General features: G+C 40.3%; 2 protein-coding genes across 2 annotated transcripts in view; both read left to right on the top strand.

The window, feature by feature from the left end:
• Window positions 1–8,078, top strand: part of LOC122745490 (phostensin-like) — a 28,090-nt gene extending 20,012 nt beyond the window's left edge. The window contains 2 exon segments of the mRNA XM_043990818.1: window positions 7,574–7,744; window positions 8,058–8,078. Of these exon segments, the coding sequence (XP_043846753.1) occupies window positions 7,574–7,744; window positions 8,058–8,078 (192 nt within the window).
• Window positions 8,079–8,283: 205 nt separating this feature from the next.
• LOC122745481 (phostensin-like) lies at window positions 8,284–19,046 on the top strand. Its single transcript, XM_043990808.1, is given in 7 exon segments — window positions 8,284–8,508; window positions 8,587–8,875; window positions 8,878–9,836; window positions 12,602–12,645; window positions 15,782–15,962; window positions 18,403–18,498; window positions 18,930–19,046. Coding segments are annotated over 7 exon segments (1,911 nt in total).
• The last annotated feature ends 2,814 nt before the right edge of the window (window positions 19,047–21,860 follow it).

Below are 21,860 nucleotides of genomic sequence, written 5' to 3'. Positions count from 1 at the left end.
GATAGATGTCTGGAGAAAATTGAATGGGGATAGAAAGGAATATACCTTTTTCTCAGCAGTACATGGCACATTTTCAAAAATTGACCATGTATTAGGGCACAAAAACATCATAGTCAAATGTAGAAAGGCAGAAATAGTAAATGCATCCTTTTCAGATCATGATGCAATAAAAATTACATGTAAGAAAGAGCCAGGGAAAAGTAGAATGAAAATCAATTGGAAACTAAATAATTTCATTCTAAAGAATGAATGGGCCAAACAAGAAATCATAGAAACAATCAATAACTTTATCCAAGAGAATGACAATAATGAGACAACACACAAAAATCTATGGGATGCAGCCAAAGCAGTGCTTAGGGGAAAATTCATAGCTCTAAATGCTTACATTAATAAGAAAGAGAAAGAGGAGATTAATGAATTGGGCATGCAACTTAAAAAGCTAGAAAAAGAACAAATTAGAAATCCCCAATTAGACACTAAATTAGAGATCCTGAAAATTAAAGGAGAAATTAATAAGATTGAAAGCAAAAAAACTATAGAATTAATCAATAAAGCTAAGAGCTGGTTTTATGAAAAAACCAATAAAATAGATAAAATATTGGTTAATTTGATTAAAAAAAAGAAAGAAGAAAACCAAATTACTAGTATCAAAAATGAAAAGGGTGATGTTACCACCAATGATGTGGAAATTAAAGCAATAATTAGGAAATATTTTGCCCAACTGTATGCCAATAAATTTGACAATCTAAATGAAATGGATGAATATTTACAAAAATACAAACTGCCCAGGTTAACTGAAGAGGAAATAAAATCCTTAAATAAGCCCATATTAGAAAAAGAAATTGAACAAGCCATTAAGGAACTCCCTAAGAAAAAACCCCCAGGGCCAGATGGGTTTACGGGTGAATTTTACCAAACATTTAAAGAACAGTTAATTCCAATATTATACAAATTATTTGGAAAAATAGGTGAGGAAGGAGTTCTACCAAATTCGTTTTATGACACAAATATGATGGTGATACCAAAACCAGGCAAAGCAAAAACAGAGAAAGAAAATTATAGACCAATTTCCCTAATGAATATTGATGCTAAAATCTTAAATAAGATATTAGCAAGGAGATTACAGCAAGTGATCACCAGGATAATATACTATGACCAGGTGGGATTTCTACCAGGAATGCAGGGCTGATTCAACATTAGGAAAACTATTAACATAATCAACACATCAATAAGAAAACCAACCAAAATCATATGATTATCTCAATAGATGCAGAGAAAGCTTTTGACAAAGTACAACACCCATTCCTAATAAAAACACTAGAGAGTTTAGGAATAGGGGGAGCTTTCCTTAGAATAATAAACAGTATCTACCTAAAGCCATCAGCAAGTATTATATGCAATGGAGATAAATTAGAGGCCTTCCCAATAAGATCAGGAGTGAAACAGGGATGTCTATTATCGCCGCTATTATTTAATATTGTCCTAGAAATGTTAGCTTTAGCAATCAGAGAAGAGAAAGGACTTAAAGGAATTAGAATAGGCAAGGAGGAAACAAAACTATCACTCTTTGCAGATGATATGATGGTATACTTAAAGAATCCTAGAGAATCAACTCAAAAATTACTTGAAACAATTAACAACTTTAGCAAAGCAGCAGGATATAAAATAAATCCACATAAATCATCAGCATTTCTATACATGACCAACAAAGTCCAGCGGCAAGAGATAGAAAGAGAAATTCCATTTAAAGTAACGGTAGATAATATAAAATACTTGGGAGTCTACTTGCCAAGACAAACCCAGGAACTCTATGAACACAACTACTAAACACTCTTCACACAAATCAAATCAGATCTAAATAATTGGAAAGATATCAATTGCTCATGGATAGGCAGAGCTAATATAGTAAAAATGACAATACTGCCTAAATTAATTTACTTATTCAGTGCCATACCAATCAGACTACCTAAAAATTATTTTATAGAGCTAGAAAAAATAATAACAAAATTCATCTAGAAAAACAAAAAAATCAAGAATATCCAGGGAAATAATGAAAAAAAAATTCACAGGAAGGTGGGTTAGCGGTACCAAACCTGGAGCTTTACTATAAAGCATCAGTCATCAAAACTATCTGGTACTGGCTAAAAATAGAGTGGTAGATCAATGGAATAGGCTAGGTTCAGGAAATGCAGTAGTAAATGACACTAGTAATGTAGTGTTTGATAAACCCAAAGACTCGAGCTTCTGGGATAGAAACTCAGTATTTGACAAAAACTGCTGGGAAAACTGGAAGATAGTATGGCAGAAATTAGGCATAGACCAACATCTCACACCTTATACTAAAATAAGGTCAAAATGGATACACGATTTAGACATAAGAGGTGATGCCATAGGTAAATTAGGAGAGAAAGGAATAGTCTACCTATCAGACCTCTGGAAAGGAAAACAGTTTATGACCAAACAAGAGATAGAGTATATTATAAAATGCAAAATGGATGATTTTGATTATATTAAATTAAAAAATTTTTGTACAAACGGAAGCAATGCATCCAAAATTAGAAGGGAGGCAGAAAGCTGGGAAACAATTTTTGAGGCCAGTACTTCTGATAAAGGCCTCATCTCTAAAATATATAGGGAACTAAATCAAATTTATAAGAATCCAAGTCATTCCCCAATTGAGAAATGGTCAAAGGATATGAACAGGCAGTTTTCTGATGAAGAAACCAAAGCTATCTATTCCCATATGAAAAAATGCTCTAAATCTCTAATGATTAGAGAGATGCAAATTGAAACAACTCTGAGGTACCACCTGAAACCTATCAGATTGGCTAAAATGACAAAAAAAGGAAATAATAAATGTGGGAGAAGCTGTGGGAAAATTGGAACACTAATCCATTGTTGGTGGAGCTGTGAACTGATCCAACCATTCTGGAGAGCAATTTGGAATTATGCCCAAAGGGGGAATAAAGCTGTGCATACCCTTTGACTCAGCAATACCACTTTTAGGTCTTTTCCCCAAAGAAATCATGGGAAGGGGAAAGGGGCCCACATGTACAAAAATATTTATAGCTGCTCTTTACATGGTGGCAAGGAATTGGAAGTTGAGGGGGTGCCCATCAATTGGGGAATGACTGGACAAGTTGTGGTATATGAATACAATGGAATACTATTGTGCTGTAAGAAATGATGAGCAGGAGGAATTCAGAGAAACCTGGAGGGTCTTGTGTGAGCTGATGATGAGTGAGATGAGCAGAACCAGAAGAACATTGTACACAGTATCATCAACATTGAGTGTTGATCTACTGTGATGGACTATATTCTTCTGACCAATGCAATGGTACAGAAGAATTCCAGGGAACTCGTGATAGAAGAGGATCTCCAAATCCAAGAAAAAAAAAATGAACTGTGGAGTATAGATGCTGAATGAACCATACTATTTCTTTTGTTTTTGGTGCTGTTGTGGTTTTTTTCTATTCTGAGGTTTTTCATCATTGCTCTGATTTTTTCTCTTATAACAGGACTAGTGCAGAAATAGGATTAATGTTATTATGTGTATATGTATATATATATGTGTGTGTGTGTGTGTATAGATATCTATATCTATATCTATATGTATATAGATACATAGATATAACTTATATCAGATTACCTGCTGTCTAGGGGAGGGGGGCGGGAGGGGAGGGAGGGAGAAAAATCTGAAATTGTAAAGCTTGTATAAACAAAAGTTGAGAACTATCTTTACATGTAACGGAAAAAATAAAATACCTTATATGTAAAAAAAAAAAGAGAGAGGCAGAAGAGAGAGAGAGACAGAGAGAGAGTGAATGGGTTAAGAAGCTGTTAGGTCATTCCATGAGCCCAGCAGACCAAGTGTTCTGAATTACTGTGATTAAGAACTTAAATATTTCCAAGTTTTGTCTGTATTGAAGAGGAACTTGACTTAAAATTATTTGATTATCAGGTGTGGAAATTATGAAACTGTTAACTAAGTTATTGTATTCATATAGATAGTGTAACAATTGGAATGACGCCACCTGCTGGATACTTACTGTAGAAGAGTTCCGCCCATGAAGCGAAGGTCTTTGAGGGCAAGACCAGGAGTCTTTTCTTTGGCGTCAGGAAGTGACATTGGCTACTGGAAGGAAGAAGGAAGAGAGTGGCACTGGGTCTTGCTCTCTTTCCTGAGGACTCTGGTGGAGAGGGGAGCTAGAAATGCACTCTCCCTTTAATAGATAGGAATCTAGGCCTTTCTCTCTCTCTTTATCAAATTCTTATTCTCCTTAATAAATGCTTAAAAGTCTAATTCTTGCTAAAGCTTATAATTTATTGGCAACCGCTCATTAGATATTTTAGACAGTTTGGCTAGAATTTTAGCCCTTAACAATAGTTTTATTTTTTATTTAGTATTTTTCCCTCAGTTATATATAAAAATATTTTCAACCTCTATTTTTCAAAGTTGAAGTTTCAAATTCTTTCCCTTCCTCACCCCTGCCCCTTTTCAGAAGGCAGGAAATTCAATACAGGTGTATGGGATAGGTGGACTTGAGTCAGTTCAGATTCTGAGGATGGGGTCTGGAAAGTACCCAGCTCTAGTCTCTTTTACAGTCAGTTAATTTTGTTCATGTTTAATTCCATTGCTTATAACAGAAATCATGTGTTTTGCCTTACTGAACCTGATGTACCCTGATACCCCTCCTTCCCCACCCCCCACCCCTGCCTTGCCTACATTCCAAACCCCCAGTCCTTGTTATGGGTTAGTTATGCTGTTGCTATGACCAGGCAGAAGATGTCTCTTGCTAGCTCTAACCCCACCCAAATCTTACCCAGAACATGTACCTATACCCTGATCACAAGCTGAACATGCACCCTGGGTGAGACAGGATTGGATATTAGATTGTGAGCTCACCCTGTGCACGAGAGGACCCCCTCCCTCAAAATCTCTATAAAAACCCAAAGCATGAGCCCCTTATTGTGGATCTCATATCTGGCATGAGGTTGCCTGTTCTCATGAGAATGTAATAAATCTGCCTCTGCTTGACTTGGTGGTCTCTTCCAGTTATTTGGGTAAACTGAGGCAATTCTGTCCCAAACATAGGTTACACATGTGTACTCATGCAAAACATTTTTATATTAGTCTACATAGATATATTTAAAAGGGAAAATTGGTAATTGTATGAAGAAAATATCTTGTAAAATTTTGTTTGTAAATCTGTAAGTATTCTTAGGACCATCTATTCACAAACTCTTGAAAGAGTATCTCAGAGATGGAATGGGAAAAGGGAAAACAGCTGAAAAATCTGCATTAGTTGGCCTGCCTGGAGAGAGAGATGACTAAGCAGTTGTGTGGTTGCTAAAGCCCCGGTGAAATAAGGCAAAGGCTCACCAATCTGAGGACAGTCCCAAGATGAGCACCCAAGTTCTAGTGGGAGGCAGAGGCTTTGTAACAAAAAGGATCTAAGTAGCTAAAGGAGCTCAGCAGGAGCTAAGTTGTTGGGTGAGCAGTAGGTAGAGAGCTGGGCTTGGAATCAGAAAAATCAGAGTTCACAATCTGGTCTTAGGTACCCTGATCTGAAGGGACCTGATTGAGTCACTCACCCTCTGCCCCAGTGGAGGGCAGTGTGTCACAAATACATTTTCTTTTTCTGAAGGGTCCTTATTAAAGTTACCAGCACATTTCTGCCTGCTTGGGTCAGAAGGTAGGAACAAAATTTTTCCCCCATACATAACAATTTGGTGACTTATTTTTGATGGAATGAAATTATTTGTTACAAAGAAACATTCTTTTGGAAGGTTGAATTGTCTTCGTTCTTTAAAATAATAACAATAATGATAATAAACATTTTTATTTAAAGTTTTGAGTTGCAAATTCTATCCCTTATTGCCTCCCTCCCCTGCCTCCTCCCTGAGGTGGTGAGCAGTCAGATACAGGTTATACATGTGAAGTTCGGTAAAACACTGCCATGTTAGTCATTTTGTATAATAAAACTTGAATGAAAGAAAAAAATGAAATAAAGTGGAAAAATAGCATGTTTTCAGTTTGTGTTCAATCACTATCAGCTCTTTCTTAGGAGGTGGATAGTACGCTTGATCATTAGTCCTTTGGGATTGTCATGGATCATTATAATGCTGAGAATAGTTAAGTCATTCACAGTTCTTCATGAAACAATATTGTTGTCACTGTGCACAATGTTCTCCTTCCTGTTTCTGCTCACTTCACTCTGCAGCAGTTCATAAAAGTTTTTCCAGGTCTTTCTAAAATCATCCTGTTTGTCATTTCTCATAGCACAAGACTATTCCATTACCATCCCATACCACAGCTTGTTGAGCCATTCCCCTTTGATTTCCAATACAAATAAACATCTAAAAACCATTCTTTCTTTTCTGGTGGATAAAAAAATGGACCTAGAATTAGAAAGGCCTGAGTGAAAATCTGACCTCAGACACTTGCTAGCTGTGTGATGCTGGGCAAGTCATTCGACTGCTGCCCCACTTTCACCATTTGTAAAATAGAGACCATAATAACATCTGTCTCCCAGGGTTGTTCTCAGGATCAAATGAGAGAATACCTGCAAAGCACTTTGGCAACCTTCAATCAGTATAGTAAAGCTATTAGGGTCCTCATGATTATTATTATTCACTGCCTACCTCCTTCTATTGTCATGGAAATGGATGGCAAGGGAGAGGGGAGTGGTTCTCTCCAGTGGGAACACCAAGTCCTTGCCCAGAGCTGGGGAAATCCAGGGGGCATTCTGAACAAGACAGAGCATGCCATGAGGCCTGGAACAGGAACAGCCCCAACCCCCAAATCACAGACAATGGCAGAGGAAGGGTCTCCAGGCTGGGAGGGCCAGCACCATCAGAGGCTCCAGGAGGAATCGCTGCCCACTATTGTGAGTCCTGACAGGCATCCCAAGCCATAAAGAGAGAGAAGGAAGCTGGGTATGGTGGCCTTGGATTCTGAGGTTTGGAGTCCCAGATCCCCCACTGACCTGGAGGAGGTCACTTTTCTCTGAGCCTCAATTTAGCTATGTGTAAAATAGAGGGGGTGTAAAACATAGGTCCCTTGCAGCTCTAACATTCCAGAACTTGTGTCCAGAGGCTGTGCCCCAGCACCATGTTGCATCCTCATTGCCCTGCTCCTCACCTGTGTTTTGGCACACAGATTCACTCCCTTAACCAGCTATTGTTTCCTTAAGTGTGGTGTTAATTCATCACAAATAGTTAACACCTCTAGACTACTCCCTTGGGACCTGCCTTCAGAAGTCTTCCATTGGGAGGCTGAAGTTCTCAAGTCAAGAAGCATTGAAGTACCTATTGTGTGGCAGGCAAGGTGTGAGCTCATGACCAAGAGAAAAAGGAAGAGTTGACAGGTGGGACCAGGGAAGCCAGATATATAAGGGCTTTTCTCCTTGGAGAGAAGCCTGCTCAGCTCAAGGGAACCAAGCTCCAGTGGAGAAGTTCCTCAAGTAAGGCTCAGTGGAGGAGTTTCTGAATCAAGTCAGAGGTAGAGCTGACAAGAGATAGAGGAGAAGAAACCTGATCTTCCACTTGACTGGTACACTGTGAGTTATAGGCAGTGTGCAGTCCCAAGGAAAGTTGGGGCAGCAACTACCATCAGAGAGGGGTCCTGGACTCTAGCAGTGCTAAAGTCTTGCCCTTTAAGGGGAAGAACACAGCCCGAAGACAGTATTATCCATCTGGAGGACTGCATAGACCCTTGGGGAAGCTACAGCTCATTGAAAAGGTAAGGAGAACCCCTTTCTCAGTCCCTCTGTTACAACTCTTACCTCCCTCCCATTTCTCCTAACATCCATCTCTCCTCCCCTTTGGTCACCCTACTTGGTTCCTTTCCCTGGGTCTTCTCCAAAGTGTCTCTTTCATTTTTTCCTCTTCTCTCATCTAAAGCCTTCTGTCATCCCCCACCCTGCCTCCATATTCTAGGTTGGCTCTGCTTCCTTTCCCCCAGATCTCTCAGCCTCTTCTCTCCCTCTCCTTTTAACATGTTCAATTCTTCAGTGTTTCCCCTAGTTTCTTCCTTTCCCCTCATTCTCTTGTAGCAGTTGTCTCCCCCTTTCTAGTCTTCTCATCTTTCCTTCCTCCCAGGGGGTTATGTCTTTTACCTTCTTCCTTGCCTTCCCTCACAAGCCCTATAACACAATTCCTCTCTCCCTCTCTGACCCACACTTGCTGTCATCTTATGACTCTCTCCCATTTTCTTCTCTTTGACAACACTCTCTCATGGCTCTCTGTCTTCTCTTCCAGTTCTTTTGCCTCACTGGGACCATGGCTGCTGCACCAGGTTGGAAGCAACTCCTACCAGCCAGGAGAAGAGAGGATGAGGATGCTGCTGGGGATGCAGAGCTGGCTGAGAGAGACCAAGTGGCCCAGAAACCAGTCCAGAAAATGGGATTGTGGGATAGATTCCATAACTCGCCAGAGGTACCAGTGGCAGAACCAGATCTTTGGAACGAGGCTCTAGGTTTCCGTGAAGATCATTTCATCCACAAGGTGTGGCGGCGGAAACAGAAGAAGAAAAAAAAGAAGAAGAAGGAGGAGGAGGAGGAGGTGGAGAAGAAGGAGGAGAAGGAGGAGAAGGAGGAGAGGCAGCTGTGGCAGCAGCCGCTGAAGAAGCAGTTCACTGATCAGAGGCTATCTATGAGTCGGGTTCATATTTCAAAGGGTGTAGAAACCCAAGAGAAGAGACCTGGCCCAGCAGAGCCTGAAGAACAGTCTGCTATGAAGAGAGTCAAGAGAACAGAGGCTGAGCCTGGAGGAGGCTGGAAAGAGGAGGCTGGGGTAGCCGAATTTGGAGTGCAAAGCCTTAGGCTTGCAGAAGCTTTGGAATGGAGGCTAAACCTAAGGGACGCTGAGGAGAAGAATCCAAAATATCAGAGTCACAGCAATGGGAGAAAGGCTTTGGGGAAGCTGGAGAACAAAGTGTGAATCCAGTAGAACCTCAAGAACAGACTTCTGGGGGCTCTGAAATGGGAGAATGTAGACTGAGCCTCGAAGAAGAAGGCAAAGGGAGCTCAGGGGAATCTGGGACAGAACAGAGACTAATGCAGAGGAAATCCAGGGAGAACTCAGGCCTTTTGGAGACACAGATGTGGAGCTCAGAGGTAATAGAGGCAGCAGAAATGAGACTGAACCCAGGAGAGGATGTGGAGAAGAGTTCTAGACAGCTGGAAGCACAGAAATGGAGCCTGAACTCTGGGAAAGCTCTAGATTGGAGCCTTGGGAGATCAGAGGCTCCAGAACAGAAGCCAGTGCCTTCTGACTCTGGAGATGACAAGTTGGACTTGCTTGGGGCAGAGGCTGGAGAAGGGAGGACAGAGGCTTCTGAAGAGGAAGCTGGAGATGAGGGCAGGCTGGTGAGCTCCCTTAGAAGCTACTGCTCTGTGACCACCCCCCTCCCAGCCAAGAAAGTTGGACCCAAAGCCTCAAAGCCTCAGCACTCCCTGCTTCCCTCAGTATCTTCCCTACCTCTTGCCCCAGCACCTCTTCAATCCACAGAGAACCAGCTGAGGAGTCTTATGTTCTGTGAGGTGAAATCTGGGGCTAGGGTAGGAACCTCCCACCACAATGGACACACCTTCACAGTTAAGCCGAGGTGCCCTAGGCCCCCTGTAACCCCTGTCCCACCTGAACCCCAAGTGCCTGACCCTGGGAAGAAGTAGTACCCCACTGCTAAGGAGATAGAGGTGATTGGGGGCTACCTCCATCTCAGCCGAAGCTGCCTGGCCAAGAAGTCCTCTGAGAGATGCCACAAACACCTCAAAATTTCCTTTAATGAGTCAGCCCTGGAGACCACCTATTATTACCCTTCTGAGAGGTCCGTATGTGGTCTGAAGCCTGAGTCTACCCCCCACACACCCCCCTCCAATGAATAGGAAGATGTGGAGGGATCAACTTGGGGGAGGACTGCAGAACAAGGCCCTGCTGGGGAATGAGCCCGGTAGTGTGTGACCTTCCCAACTGGGAGGGTAGAGCTCATTTCCACTCTCAAGTGTTGATGTTAGATCCTCCAGCCTTCCTAGAAATGGTTGTGCTGAGAGGCCCCCATTAAGTGAGCTGCCAGCAGGGAGAAATCCCACTTCTTTCTCTACTGCACCTTCTCTGGGCTCTATCAGGAGAAGACCTGCCCCCATCCCCTAAAAAGGAGGGGAGGGAGGCTTGACTGTTCAGAAGCTTGGATGTGAGTCTTTATGTTTTTTCTTGCTTGCTTAGGTTCAATAAAGTCTCTTCTTTGTTCCATGTCATGTTGTTCTGAGGGCCTACAGAGGAACTGAGGCCTCTTTTTAATTTTTTTAATGGTGACCTGGGTATGAGGCAGATTTGATTTGATTTAAGTCAAAAGCTGTCCTAAACTCAATAACTTGGTTTAAGTGTGTGCTCTCCTGTCAGGACTGTTATGGTAAAGTAGGACCTAAAATAAAATACATATTTGTTATTGGGCATCAAGAAATTTACTAACTGTATGGACCCAAGAACGTTCCATTTATCTCAGTTTCCTTTTCTGTAAGGGGATAATAATGAAACCTACCTCCTGGGTTGTTGTGAAGACCACGTGATTGTAAAGTGTAAGGTAAAATGGAAGCACATTCAACTAAATTAACACCAAATGATTGGTAATTAATTGGTTCTGTTTCAAGTTTTAAAACATAGAATATTCTTCAAGGTATTACTATTTTTAAAAATTTTCTTATAATATGTAATTTGGTCAACAATTGTATCACCTGTTAGAAAAGCAATTTCTCTTTTGAAAGGGGGCTTAGCATAAATCAGAGGAAGTTTCTTCTCTGAGAAACAAAAGCAAAGATGATCAGAAAACAGGATAGACATATAGAGGACTCAAGGGACTGTTAAAGTTGAGATTGACCAGCTAGCTATCAGGCAGACACACATAAGAAGGGGGGAAGCAGGGAAGTCCATTAGGTGTGGCTACTACCAAAGGTCAGGATCATCATTTCAAAAAATCCCCCTCAACTCTCAAGAATATGACAAGCATCCAGGCTTTCCCCACCCCACCCCCAAAAGGAACTTTCCACTTTCAGGTAGACACCCCACTATCCTGTATAAAAGCTTTTGCCTTCTGTGAGAATATTGTTACCAGGGCCCCATATTATTAACAGGACCCCCTGCTAAGCAATCTTGAGGTGACCTTTCTAAGGTCAAGTTAGGGTCTGGAAGTCACCTCACAATTCATGAACTGCCTTCAAGTCATGTCAATCAATGGACTTGCATGCTACCAGCCAATTAGCTTGGAGCAGTGTGTGGGGACCACCCCTCTTCCTGCCCTGCAGGGAGCTTCTGTTCAAGGACACTCAGGATCCTTGTCTTGGTTGCCTGAGTTGGCTAGGTAGAAGCAGATCTTATCTATTTAGCTGGCTTTCCTATGCTTTCAGAGACATGTGTTCTCTTTGCTAACCTCGAATATACTTTAATAAATGCTTAATGCCTAAACTCTTGCTGAAGCTTTTAATTTATATGTAAATCCTAGCTAGCTGTCTCCGCACTGGGCACAGGTAAGGTGACCACACATATTTAGTTTTACCCATCACACTTCTCACTGTTAGAGGAGGAGGATTTTTCTAAGCCACTTTCTCTCCAAGGGTAAGATCTTAATTTGTTCACTTTCTCTAGTATCAAATAATTGACCACTTTAATTCTAATTGGACTGCATGCAGAGTGTAATTCTTTATTAAGGAAAACCTAAGGACCCCTAGTTTGCCTCCATGAGATCTTCTAATCTAGATGTTATTTGATTAAGAATTATAATGTTAAAAACAAAAGATAGAGAGAGTGAATGGGTTAAGAAGCTGTTAGGTCATCCCATGAGCCCAGCAGACCAAGTGTTCTTAATTACTGTGATTAAGAACTTAAAAATTTCCAAGTTTTGTCTGTATTGAAGAGGAACTTCACTTAAAATTATTTGCTTATCAGGTGTGGAAATTATGAGTTTGTTGACTAAGTTATTGTATTCATATAGATAGTTTTATTTTTTATTTAGTATTTTTTCCTCAGTTTACATATAAAAAATGTTTTCAACCTCTATTTTTCAAAGTTGAAGTTTCAAATTCTTTCCCTTCCTCACCCCTGCCCCTTTTCAGAAGGCAGGAAATTCAATACAGGTGTATGGGATAGGTAGACTTGAGTCAGTTCAGATTCTGAGGATGGGGTCTGGAAAGTACCCAACTCTAGTCTCTTTTACAGTCAGTTAATTTTGTTCATGTTTAATTCCATTGCTTATAACAGAAATCATGTGTTTTGCCTTACTGAACCTGATGTACCCTGATACCCCTCCTTCCCCACCCCCCCACCCCTGCCTTGCCTACATTCCAAACCCCCAGTCCTTGTTATGGGTTAGTTATGCTGTTGCTATGACCAGGCAGAAGATGTCTCTTGCTAGCTCTAACCCCACCCAAATCTTACCTCTCCCTTTTTGCATTCCTAAGTCCTAACACCCCCCTGGTACCAGCTCCTAGTACCATCACTCCCTTCTTCTCCCTTCCCCCTCCTTACCTGGGTGGAGTGGTTTGGAGTGGTTTCACCCCTTCTATGGTTTCAACCTTTCCCCCTCCCCTTTCCCTCTTGTTCCTAGAACATGTACCTATACCCTGATCACAAGCTGAACATGCACCCTGGGTGAGACAGGATTGGATATTAGATTGTGAGCTCACCCTGTGCACGAGAGGACCCCCTCCCTCAAAATCTCTATAAAAACCCAAAGCATGAGCCCCTTATTGTGGATCTCATATCTGGCATGAGGTTGCCTGTTCTCATGAGAATATAATAAATCTGCCTCTGCTTGACTTGGTGGTCTCCTCCAGTTATTTGGGTAAACTGAGGCAATTTTGTCCCAAACATAGGTTACACATGTGTACTCATGCAAAACATTTTTATATTAGTCTACATAGATATATTTAAAAGGGAAAATTGGTAATTGTATGAAGAAAATATCTTGTAAAATTTCGTTTCTAAATCAGTAAGTATTCTTTGGACCATCTAGTCACAAACTCTTAAAAGAGTTTTTCTGTGCTTTGAAATGGTATAGAATATGGGAATCCTTGCACAAAATGGGAGTGAAATTCTCAAGCCTATTTATAAAGTCAAGTGAATTTCATCTAAGGTAATTTGTATATCATTTGTGGAGGCTATATACATATATATATATATATACATATATATATATATATTTTGTGGGGAGGCTATATACATCTTGAAGGTATATATATCTTGAATGTAGTGTTAAACTCCACTCTTTTTTATTTCTTTTTCTTTCTTTTTTTTTTTTTGGTGGGGCAATGAGGGTTAAGTGACTTACCCAGGGTCACATAGCTAGTAAGTGTCAAGTGTCTGAGGTCATCTTTGAACTCAGATCCTCCTGAATTAAAGCTCAGTTCTTTATCCACTGTGCTACATAGCTGCCCCTAAACCACTCTCTCTTTTTTTTTTTTGTTTTTGTTTTGTTTTTGCAGGGCAGTGGGGGTTAAGTGACTTGCCCAAGGTCACACAGCTAGTAAGTGTCAAGTGTTTGAGGCCAGATTTGAACTCAGGAACTCCTGAATCCAGGGCCAGGGCCAGTGCTTTATCCACTCCACCACCTAGCTGCCCCCCTAAACCACTCTTAAATGATTCATTTTGCTTTAAAGAGTTACCTTTAGAGATGGATCATTTTTGTAAACTGTCATATGTTCATTATAGGTGGGATTTTGGAATATATACATATGTATACATATATATATTTAGGTAGTTATTTCTAGTTATATAATTAAAGAAAAAGATATTGAGCAAATTTTTAAAGGCCTGGGAAACTTTTTTATTTTGATAAGGCTAATTGGGTATTTTTCTTTCTGGCTTAGAAAAAATTGAATCTCCTAGCCATTGCAAGCACCTCTGGATGAAAGCTGGGTGGTAACTAGGAATTTTGTAGTAATTAGGAATTAATTTTCTTTGAGGCTTTTTCTACAGTAAAAGAAGCAAATTGGCCTACTTGAGGCTTCTCACACACCACACTCAGTCTTCTCTCTCCATGTCTCTGCAGTGGTTGAGCTGATCTCCCTTTACTCACCTCTATTTATTAGTGTCCTAGGAAGACTGGGCTCTCAGGGGCAGCTGCCCTGCCCCTTAGCCCCTTACACTGGAGGGCCCCATCCTCCCATTATTTAGAAACCTTTGCTTCCTTTAAAACTGAGCTCTAGGAAACAAGAAAAAAGCTTATGGAGGGGAGGGAAAGAGGGGGAAGGAGTTGGGGAGTGAGTGAACCTTAATATCATCAGAATTGGCTCAAAGAGGGACTAACAAATATACCTGAGTAGGTATAGTAATGTATTTTTGCCCTGAGGGAGGGGAGGGAGATAATGGGATGGGGAGGAGGGGGAGGAGGGGAAGGAGGGGAAGGAGGGGAAGGAGGGGAAGGAGGGGAAGGAGGGGAAGGAGGGGAAGGAGGGGAAGGAGGGGAAGGACGGGAAGGACGGGAAGGACGGGAAGGACGGGAAGGACGGGAAGGACGGGAAGGACGGGAAGGACGGGAAGGACGGGAAGGACGGGAAGGACGGGAAGGACGGGAAGGACGGGAAGGACGGGAAGGCAGATTGGGGAGAGAGCAGTAAAAAGCAAAACACTTTCAAGGAAGGTGAAGATGTTCTGCATTAAGGCACAAGTATGACATATTGAATTGCTTGAGTTCATAGGGAGGGTTGAGAAAGGAGGAAGAAAAATTTAGAACACAGAATTAGCTCAAAGACCTTAATCTCATCAGAGTGGGTTCCAGGAGGGAATAACATTCACACCCAATTAGGAGGAGCAATCTATTTAACCCTACAGGAAAGTAGAAGGGGAGGAGGATAAGGAGGTGAGTGGGTCGGGGAATTTGTCCACCAAATCAATACTCCGGACTCAGGAAGAAAGGAGGCCAAAGCATATAGAACGCGTTTATTCTTTCGAAAGAAGGTGCTCATGCTATCAAGACATGAGACACCCCAAAGCAATAAGTCAAGCCATTTTTATACTTTTTTGCAAACAAGCACAGGATGTGATAATGAAGCCGAGACCAGATGGTTTGTGACACATCTTTCCCTCACAGAGCAGAATCCCCTTGACCCCAGGGTCCCCACAATGGAGTATTCTTCTATTCTTTATTTGATTTCTTTGATTTCTCAACACAGCCAGTGATAAATTTTAAGCCTGTCATCCCTCTAAAATTAACACGGCTATAAAACAATGCTAAAATACCTGAGTGAGTCTCCCTGTTATTCGAGTTGACCATCTTCAGAGACAGGGGCCAATGCACATTTAATTTGCTCCTTTTTAATTAGCTGCCAGAACTTTCAACTCTGTATTTATTATTAATTCATTTCCCCAAATGTCTCTTCCATAGTGGTATTACTTGAACATGAGCAAAGCTTGGGTTATTTATGCCTGCAAAGGCAGCATTGAAGAAGAGTGGTTGAAAATAATCCCAAGAATGTGAGAAAGGGGAAAGAAGAGGGGAAACCCATTTATATAAGAACTACTATGTGCCAGGCACTGTGCTCAGTGCTTTTTATAAAAATTATCTCGTTTGATAATAGGATATGGACTATTTGTGCTGCACCTGTGGTAAGCCTTCCAAGCACACATAGGTTTGATCAAGCATACTTGAACACCTTGACCCCAACATAGTGATGTCATTGTGGTCCTCTATGAGAATAGAGGATAACAACTAAATGAGAATAGGAGGTGTTGAGTTGGCTATAAGATAAAACATAAAATATGAATCTCTACCTCTTGGTTTTTATAGGATGTTGGCAATTAAAGCCCTAGCTCAGCTCTTCATCCTGGGCTGCTCCTGGAGTCTTGGCTTCTTCCTGATTGAATCGATAGCTACACCAGTCCAATCAGTCATCGCCTATACCTTCACCATCATCAACTCCCTGCAGGGGGTCTACATCTTCCTGGTACACTGTGTCCTCAGCCACCAGGTGATACAAAGCTTTCATTCTCTCACACATGAAGAGTCCCATTTCCAAGCATAACAGATTCAATAGAATCTCAGAGTGGAAAGGACTTCAGTGACCATTTATTCCAATCCATACCTGAAAGGTCCCCTCTATATCTTGACCTACAAATGGTCACCTGGCCTTTGCATGAAAACATCCTGCTGCCCATTGAGATGGTCTCCTTCACATTGGGATAGTTCCAGTTCCTAGAAAGTGTTTCCTTATTTCAAGGCCAAATTTGACTCCTTATAACTGATATTCTTTGCCCCCATTTGATGGCTACACACTGTCTATTTCTTTCCTGATAGAATGTGTTCTCTAGAAAGTTTTCTTCAGGGGAGATGCTCCTTCTGACCAAAGAATTCCCTTATTTTCAATTTTCTAATTTCCTGTCACTTGATTCTACAGTCATGCCTTCCACATGGCAGGAGGTAGGCTCATGGCACTTCTATGATCTGGTAAATCCTGATAAAAATTTTTGATCCTCCCTTTGTACCAGAGAAGAAGTGCAATTTTTCTTTTTCTTTTATGGGGTTTTTACAGGACTTTATGGTATAATTTGGGTTGATATTATACAATACTATACATATCTTTTATACATTTCTGAGCTTCTAAAATTTTCCTGTGTCATCTGCAGCTTCCTCAAAACACCCCCAAAATCCCCATTTAATTTCTTATGGCAACCCATGATATACTGAAACCATGATGGGAAAAGTCATGATGTGGAAAGGATAGCTGTACAATAAAGATTCTGTTATGGTTCCCTTAACTCATTCTTTTGATGGAGAGAGAGTCCTTGGTAGAACGTGCAGTAACCTTTTGGTCAAATTTTTCTTCATTTCCATGAAGTTTTCACTGTCTTCATCTTTTTCTTTTTTTATTTTTTTTCCAGGGCAATGAGGGTTAACTGACTTGCCTAGGGTTAGACAGCTAGTAAGTGTCAAGTGTCTGAAGCCAGATTTGAACTCAGGTCCTCCTGAATCCAGGGCTGGTGCTTTATCCACTGTGCCACCTAGCTGCCCCCTGTTTTCATCTTTTTAAAGCAGTTTTCCTGATTATAATATATTTTTTTTCTCAGAAGGATTACAATACAAACACAGGAATCATTTAATAAAAGATATATTTATCTAATCCTCTTTGCCAAACTGTCAATGGCAATAAGGAGAAGTCACCTGGCAATGTAACATGCTCACAGCAAAACTCTGCCAGTTCATCTGGGAAGGGGATATTTCTTTGCATCTGCCTGTAGAGACCCAGCAAAAGATTGCCTGTAGAGTTTTGACCCTCCTTGGAGGGTCAAATACCTTGGAGTCCAGATACCTAGCCGCCTAATCCCGCCCCCCCCCAGATGCTCAGATGCCTAATTCATAGTTCCATCACTAAAAATAGTGCACAGGGGCAGCTAGGTGGTACAGTGGATAAAGCACAGGCCCTGGATTCAGGAGGACCTGAGTTCAAATCCAGCCTCAGACACTTGACACTTACTAGCTGTGTGTGTGACCCTGGGCAAGTCACTTAACCCACATTGCCTCGCAAAATATATATATATAGTGCACAGCAGAATTAACATCTGTACAAAATGTCTGGAACTGTCTCATCTGTTGTCCTACCTTATATAAACTCTTGTCTACTCCCCCACATAGCTCCTAATATAGGGACTTTATTGTAGAAAAAGAAGCAGGGACAAATGACACCTGGTCCTAGATCTCCCATTTAGTATATCAATATGATATTTTTTTTTAGGAAGGAGGTCCTTATCTGTGATTTCATAAGTATGAGGAACTCCTAGTATGGAAATTCTCTTCATCAGTGTAGATCAGCAACTTGTCTGTGACTCAGAGTCATACCTGCCAAGGACACTGAATAGTTAAGGGACTTATCTTCAGTCACACAACTAGATTTTGTGAGAGGAAAAACCTGAAGCTTGATCTTCTTCACTTCAAAGCTGAGTTTTTATCCATTAAACTGTTTTTTTGTTATTTAGTAATTTTTTTCAGTCATATCTGTCTCTTTATGTGCCCTCTTGGGGTTTTCTTGACAAAGATACTGGAGTAGTTTGTAATTTTATTCTCCAGCTCATTTTACAGATGGAGAAAATGAGGCAAACACAGTTAAATGACTTGGCCAGGGGCACATAGAACTCCATTTGAGAATTGACCTTATGTGAGTTTTAAGTAAAATGGTCTTTTAGGCAAGTGTACATTTGGCATTCAGACAATGTGGCCTAAACTCTAATAAACCTTGTCTAAGTCATACAGAATGTTAATGAAAAAGCAGATGCTAGTGCACACACACACACACACACACACACACACACACACACACACACACACACACACACTCCTACCTCCATTTCAGTGATGTGGCTGCTAAAATTATCCTCCCTGACAAAACTTAATTCTCTGTCCTTCTGAATCTTCAGGTCCGAGAGGAATTTAAGAAATGCTTTAAGAGAATTAAGATAAAGACTGAAACAGATATTTATGTGCTATCTTCTTCAACTAACCACACCAAAATGGTAAGACTATTTCTTTATCACTCAATATTATTGTCCAAATCAAATACCTCAAGTTTGTTGGAGGTCCTTGTTCCTTGATTTGCCAAGAATAGTGTGACCTGGTCACTGTCCCACAATAGGCTAGGAATGGCAATTTCTCCTAATACCTTTCCAAGACCCAAAGTAAAGTTGCTAGAAATATTGAAAGTAGTTTTTGTATTTCATATGGAAGCCATCTTAAGTTGTAGAAACCAATAGAAACCTGAATTAATTTTCAAATTTTACTTTGAAGTAAGTTTAGTTTAACCATAGAAAATTAAGTCCTTTGCACAGGAAGAGCAACTCCTGAAAGGAAGGGATGATAAAGGGTATACATGACTTTGGCTCTACATACCCTACCAGATTTGTCATCCCCATGAGTGGGGGAGTGTGTAAAATTTCATGCCCTTCAGCACATATCTACCTTGGACAGCACCACTTCACAAGATCTCGTGTGCAATGAAAAATCTGTCAGAGAGCATTGGACGAACAAGGGATATATTTATCCAAGTCTTGCTCGAAGCTCCTGAATGGTTTTTAGCCCTTTCCTGTAAGAATTTTGCAACTGAAATGAAAACAATCTAGATTGAAGTTGGGTTTATTGATGTGTGTTAAAGGTCAGAAGTTACAAACATAAAACTAATAAACCATTTGCTTATTAACATGCTAGTCACATATAGCTCTCTACCAAAATAGGTCTAAACACAAACATTTAAAAGTGAAGCTCTGATTCATCACATCTGATTCAGATATATAAACTTGTTTGTATAAAGGTTCAAATTTTTATAGACCTCATTTTTCATCCTCTGGACAAAAGTTTTGTGCTTTCAAGTTACCTTCTTATTCATTTTCAATATCTTTTTGTCTCACTTATGTTACCCACCTCCTTTCTTTCACTTTATTGCTACTCTCCCTGTGCATCTTCCCTCATCACCACAGATGGAAAATAATTGAAGTGTGGAAGGAAAAAAAGATGCCATCTCTCCTGGAAAGGATCTCACTGCTCACTCTATCAGTAAACTCCAGCTCCTGGAGGATCAGAAGAAAGAAAATATATCAGTGGTATATTTAGGAAGTACCACCTCTTGCTGTGTGCTTAAAGAAATGGGAGCTTTGATGCTTTGGGTAGATCGTGTTGTCAGATTTCTTTATAATCATAATGTCTTTGTTATGTCCACAGTGACACACTCTACATCTTCATGCATCTGACCTGCAATTATCTATTATTAACCCTTTCCTCTGGTTGGTGATTTTTTTTTTCCTAAATGAGATTGGGAAGTGGGGAGGTGAGCAAGGAGGAGGGTTTGGAGATGCAAAGGTACATGCCACTCAGAGGATGCACACGATTAGGGAAAGGAAGGCTTGGGAAAGCATTACATCATATCAATTCTCCCACCCAATTAGCTCCTCAGAGGGATATGAAAGCTGGAGGCTCTTTAGACATTGACATGCTAGGAACTAGAAAAGAAGCTGGGGATTATCAGTGGGCTATCTCCTCTATATAAATCACTCCATTGACCCCCCCTTTCCTTTCCTATATAAACAATTCTAACATCTTCTCACTTTCTCCTTTTCTTATTTTATAAGTTTTTACTTTCAATATTGGTATTGGAATAATATTGTCTGCTCTTTTATAGCAAATATATAGCATTTCAGCTATGCTATGGATCAAACAGGGTTTTGTGGGCTAGCCTGAGAATGACATGGTTTTCATGTTGTTATTTCCAAATAATCAGTTCACAAATAAAGTTTGGTAATTTAACCCATTCAGTTATTTATCAGTTCTTGTAGTTACTTTGTAAGTTTATAAACTGTAAGCAATACTGAAATAATTGCTATCAGTGAGTTATCTCTCAGTATTGTGTTTATCAATCTGTATACCATTTTGACTTAGTTACATGCATGAAAGTGAATAAAACTAAGTTTTTGCTGTCTTAATCTCATTGATCTGGCATCCAAGAGTCTATCATCTTCAAGAATCTCGCATTGCAGTAAACCTGGAAGGAGTCAGTGAATAAACCATAAAGATTTGATGCCAAACAAAGGAACATTAAAATTAGAATTTCCAGTTATGCTTACAGTTGTAAAATTAAAATATGGCTATAATAATCCTTAGTATCAATATCCTCACCATCCACAAGGTTGTGACATTTGCCAACAAAAGAGGATAGTGGAATGTAAGCACTCTAAATGAGATCTAATACTCTTCTATTCCAGAATATAAAAGTTCATGCAAGCAAAAGAGAAAGCAGGTAGAAATTTGGTTGCCAATACTAAATGTTTGTTGAATTGAAATAGAAGTGTTTGGGAATACTTCCAGGAAAATCAAAGGACCCTGCCAAAGATGGTAATTATGATGACTTAAGTGAAGGTGAAAAAAGTTAATATGCTTTAATATTTAATTCAATAATTAAATTATGCAGAAAGTTACCCAGGTCATTACCTTGATAACTTCCTGAGTCACAGCTCAGCTATCAATCACTGATCAGTAGAGCTGCATGGGGGAGGTGGGACAGTTCATAAGCTCTGGACTGATTGCTCCAGTTCTTAGCAAGACTTTGACTAGAGTCAAGGAAAAGCCAGTAGTGTTCTCAACTACTCACACATTTCTCCTAATTCAAATAAATAAATAAATAAACCTTTCTTCTGCTATGTCCCCAAGTACTTTGCATTTTTATCCAGCTAAACCACATCCCTAGTCAGTTATGAAACTGAAGTGGCCAGAGACAAAAATCTAGAACTTTAAGGTTTACAGAACATGTTCCTCACAACAGACCTATAAGCAACCTGAAGTAGATGCCTTATCCCCATTTTACAGTTAAGAATTTAATGAGGCCAGAGAACCTAGGAGGAAGAGAAGAGAAAGGAGAGCATAGAGGTCAGTCAATGAAAAAACTTGGAGTAATCCAAATTCTTAAAGGAAAAACTAAATTAGTTACAGGAAGAAATGGACAGTAATATTATACTAGTGAGGGACCTCAACTGTCCCTTCTCAGAACTAGCTAAATCTAACCATAAAATAAATACAAAAGTAGTTAAAAGAGAGGAATAGAATTTTAGAAAAGTTATAATGATAATTGTTATTGTAGAGTACTGTGATGTTTAAAATCTAAATTGTGGTCGCCTTAAATTAGAAGCTTCAGCACCAGTCTTTGGGCATTAAACATTTATTAAAGCATAGAGGTATTCACAAGGAGTTCAGAAAGTTAAGAAAAAAGAAGTCCTACCTAGCCTAGAGTTCCAGCCTGGTTGGGTTCTTCTTGAAGTCCTCCTCCATGAGCCTGCTTTAATCAGGAACTCTCTAGGAAGCTGATTGTGGCAGCTTTTTATAGGTCTGGAACAGA

The sequence above is a fragment of the Dromiciops gliroides genome, chromosome 1 (assembly GCF_019393635.1).
Source record: "Dromiciops gliroides isolate mDroGli1 chromosome 1, mDroGli1.pri, whole genome shotgun sequence".
Lineage (NCBI taxonomy): Eukaryota > Metazoa > Chordata > Mammalia > Microbiotheria > Microbiotheriidae > Dromiciops > Dromiciops gliroides.
The sequence above is the reverse complement of the archived record's forward strand: the minus strand, read 5'-3'. Positions and strand labels throughout refer to the sequence as shown.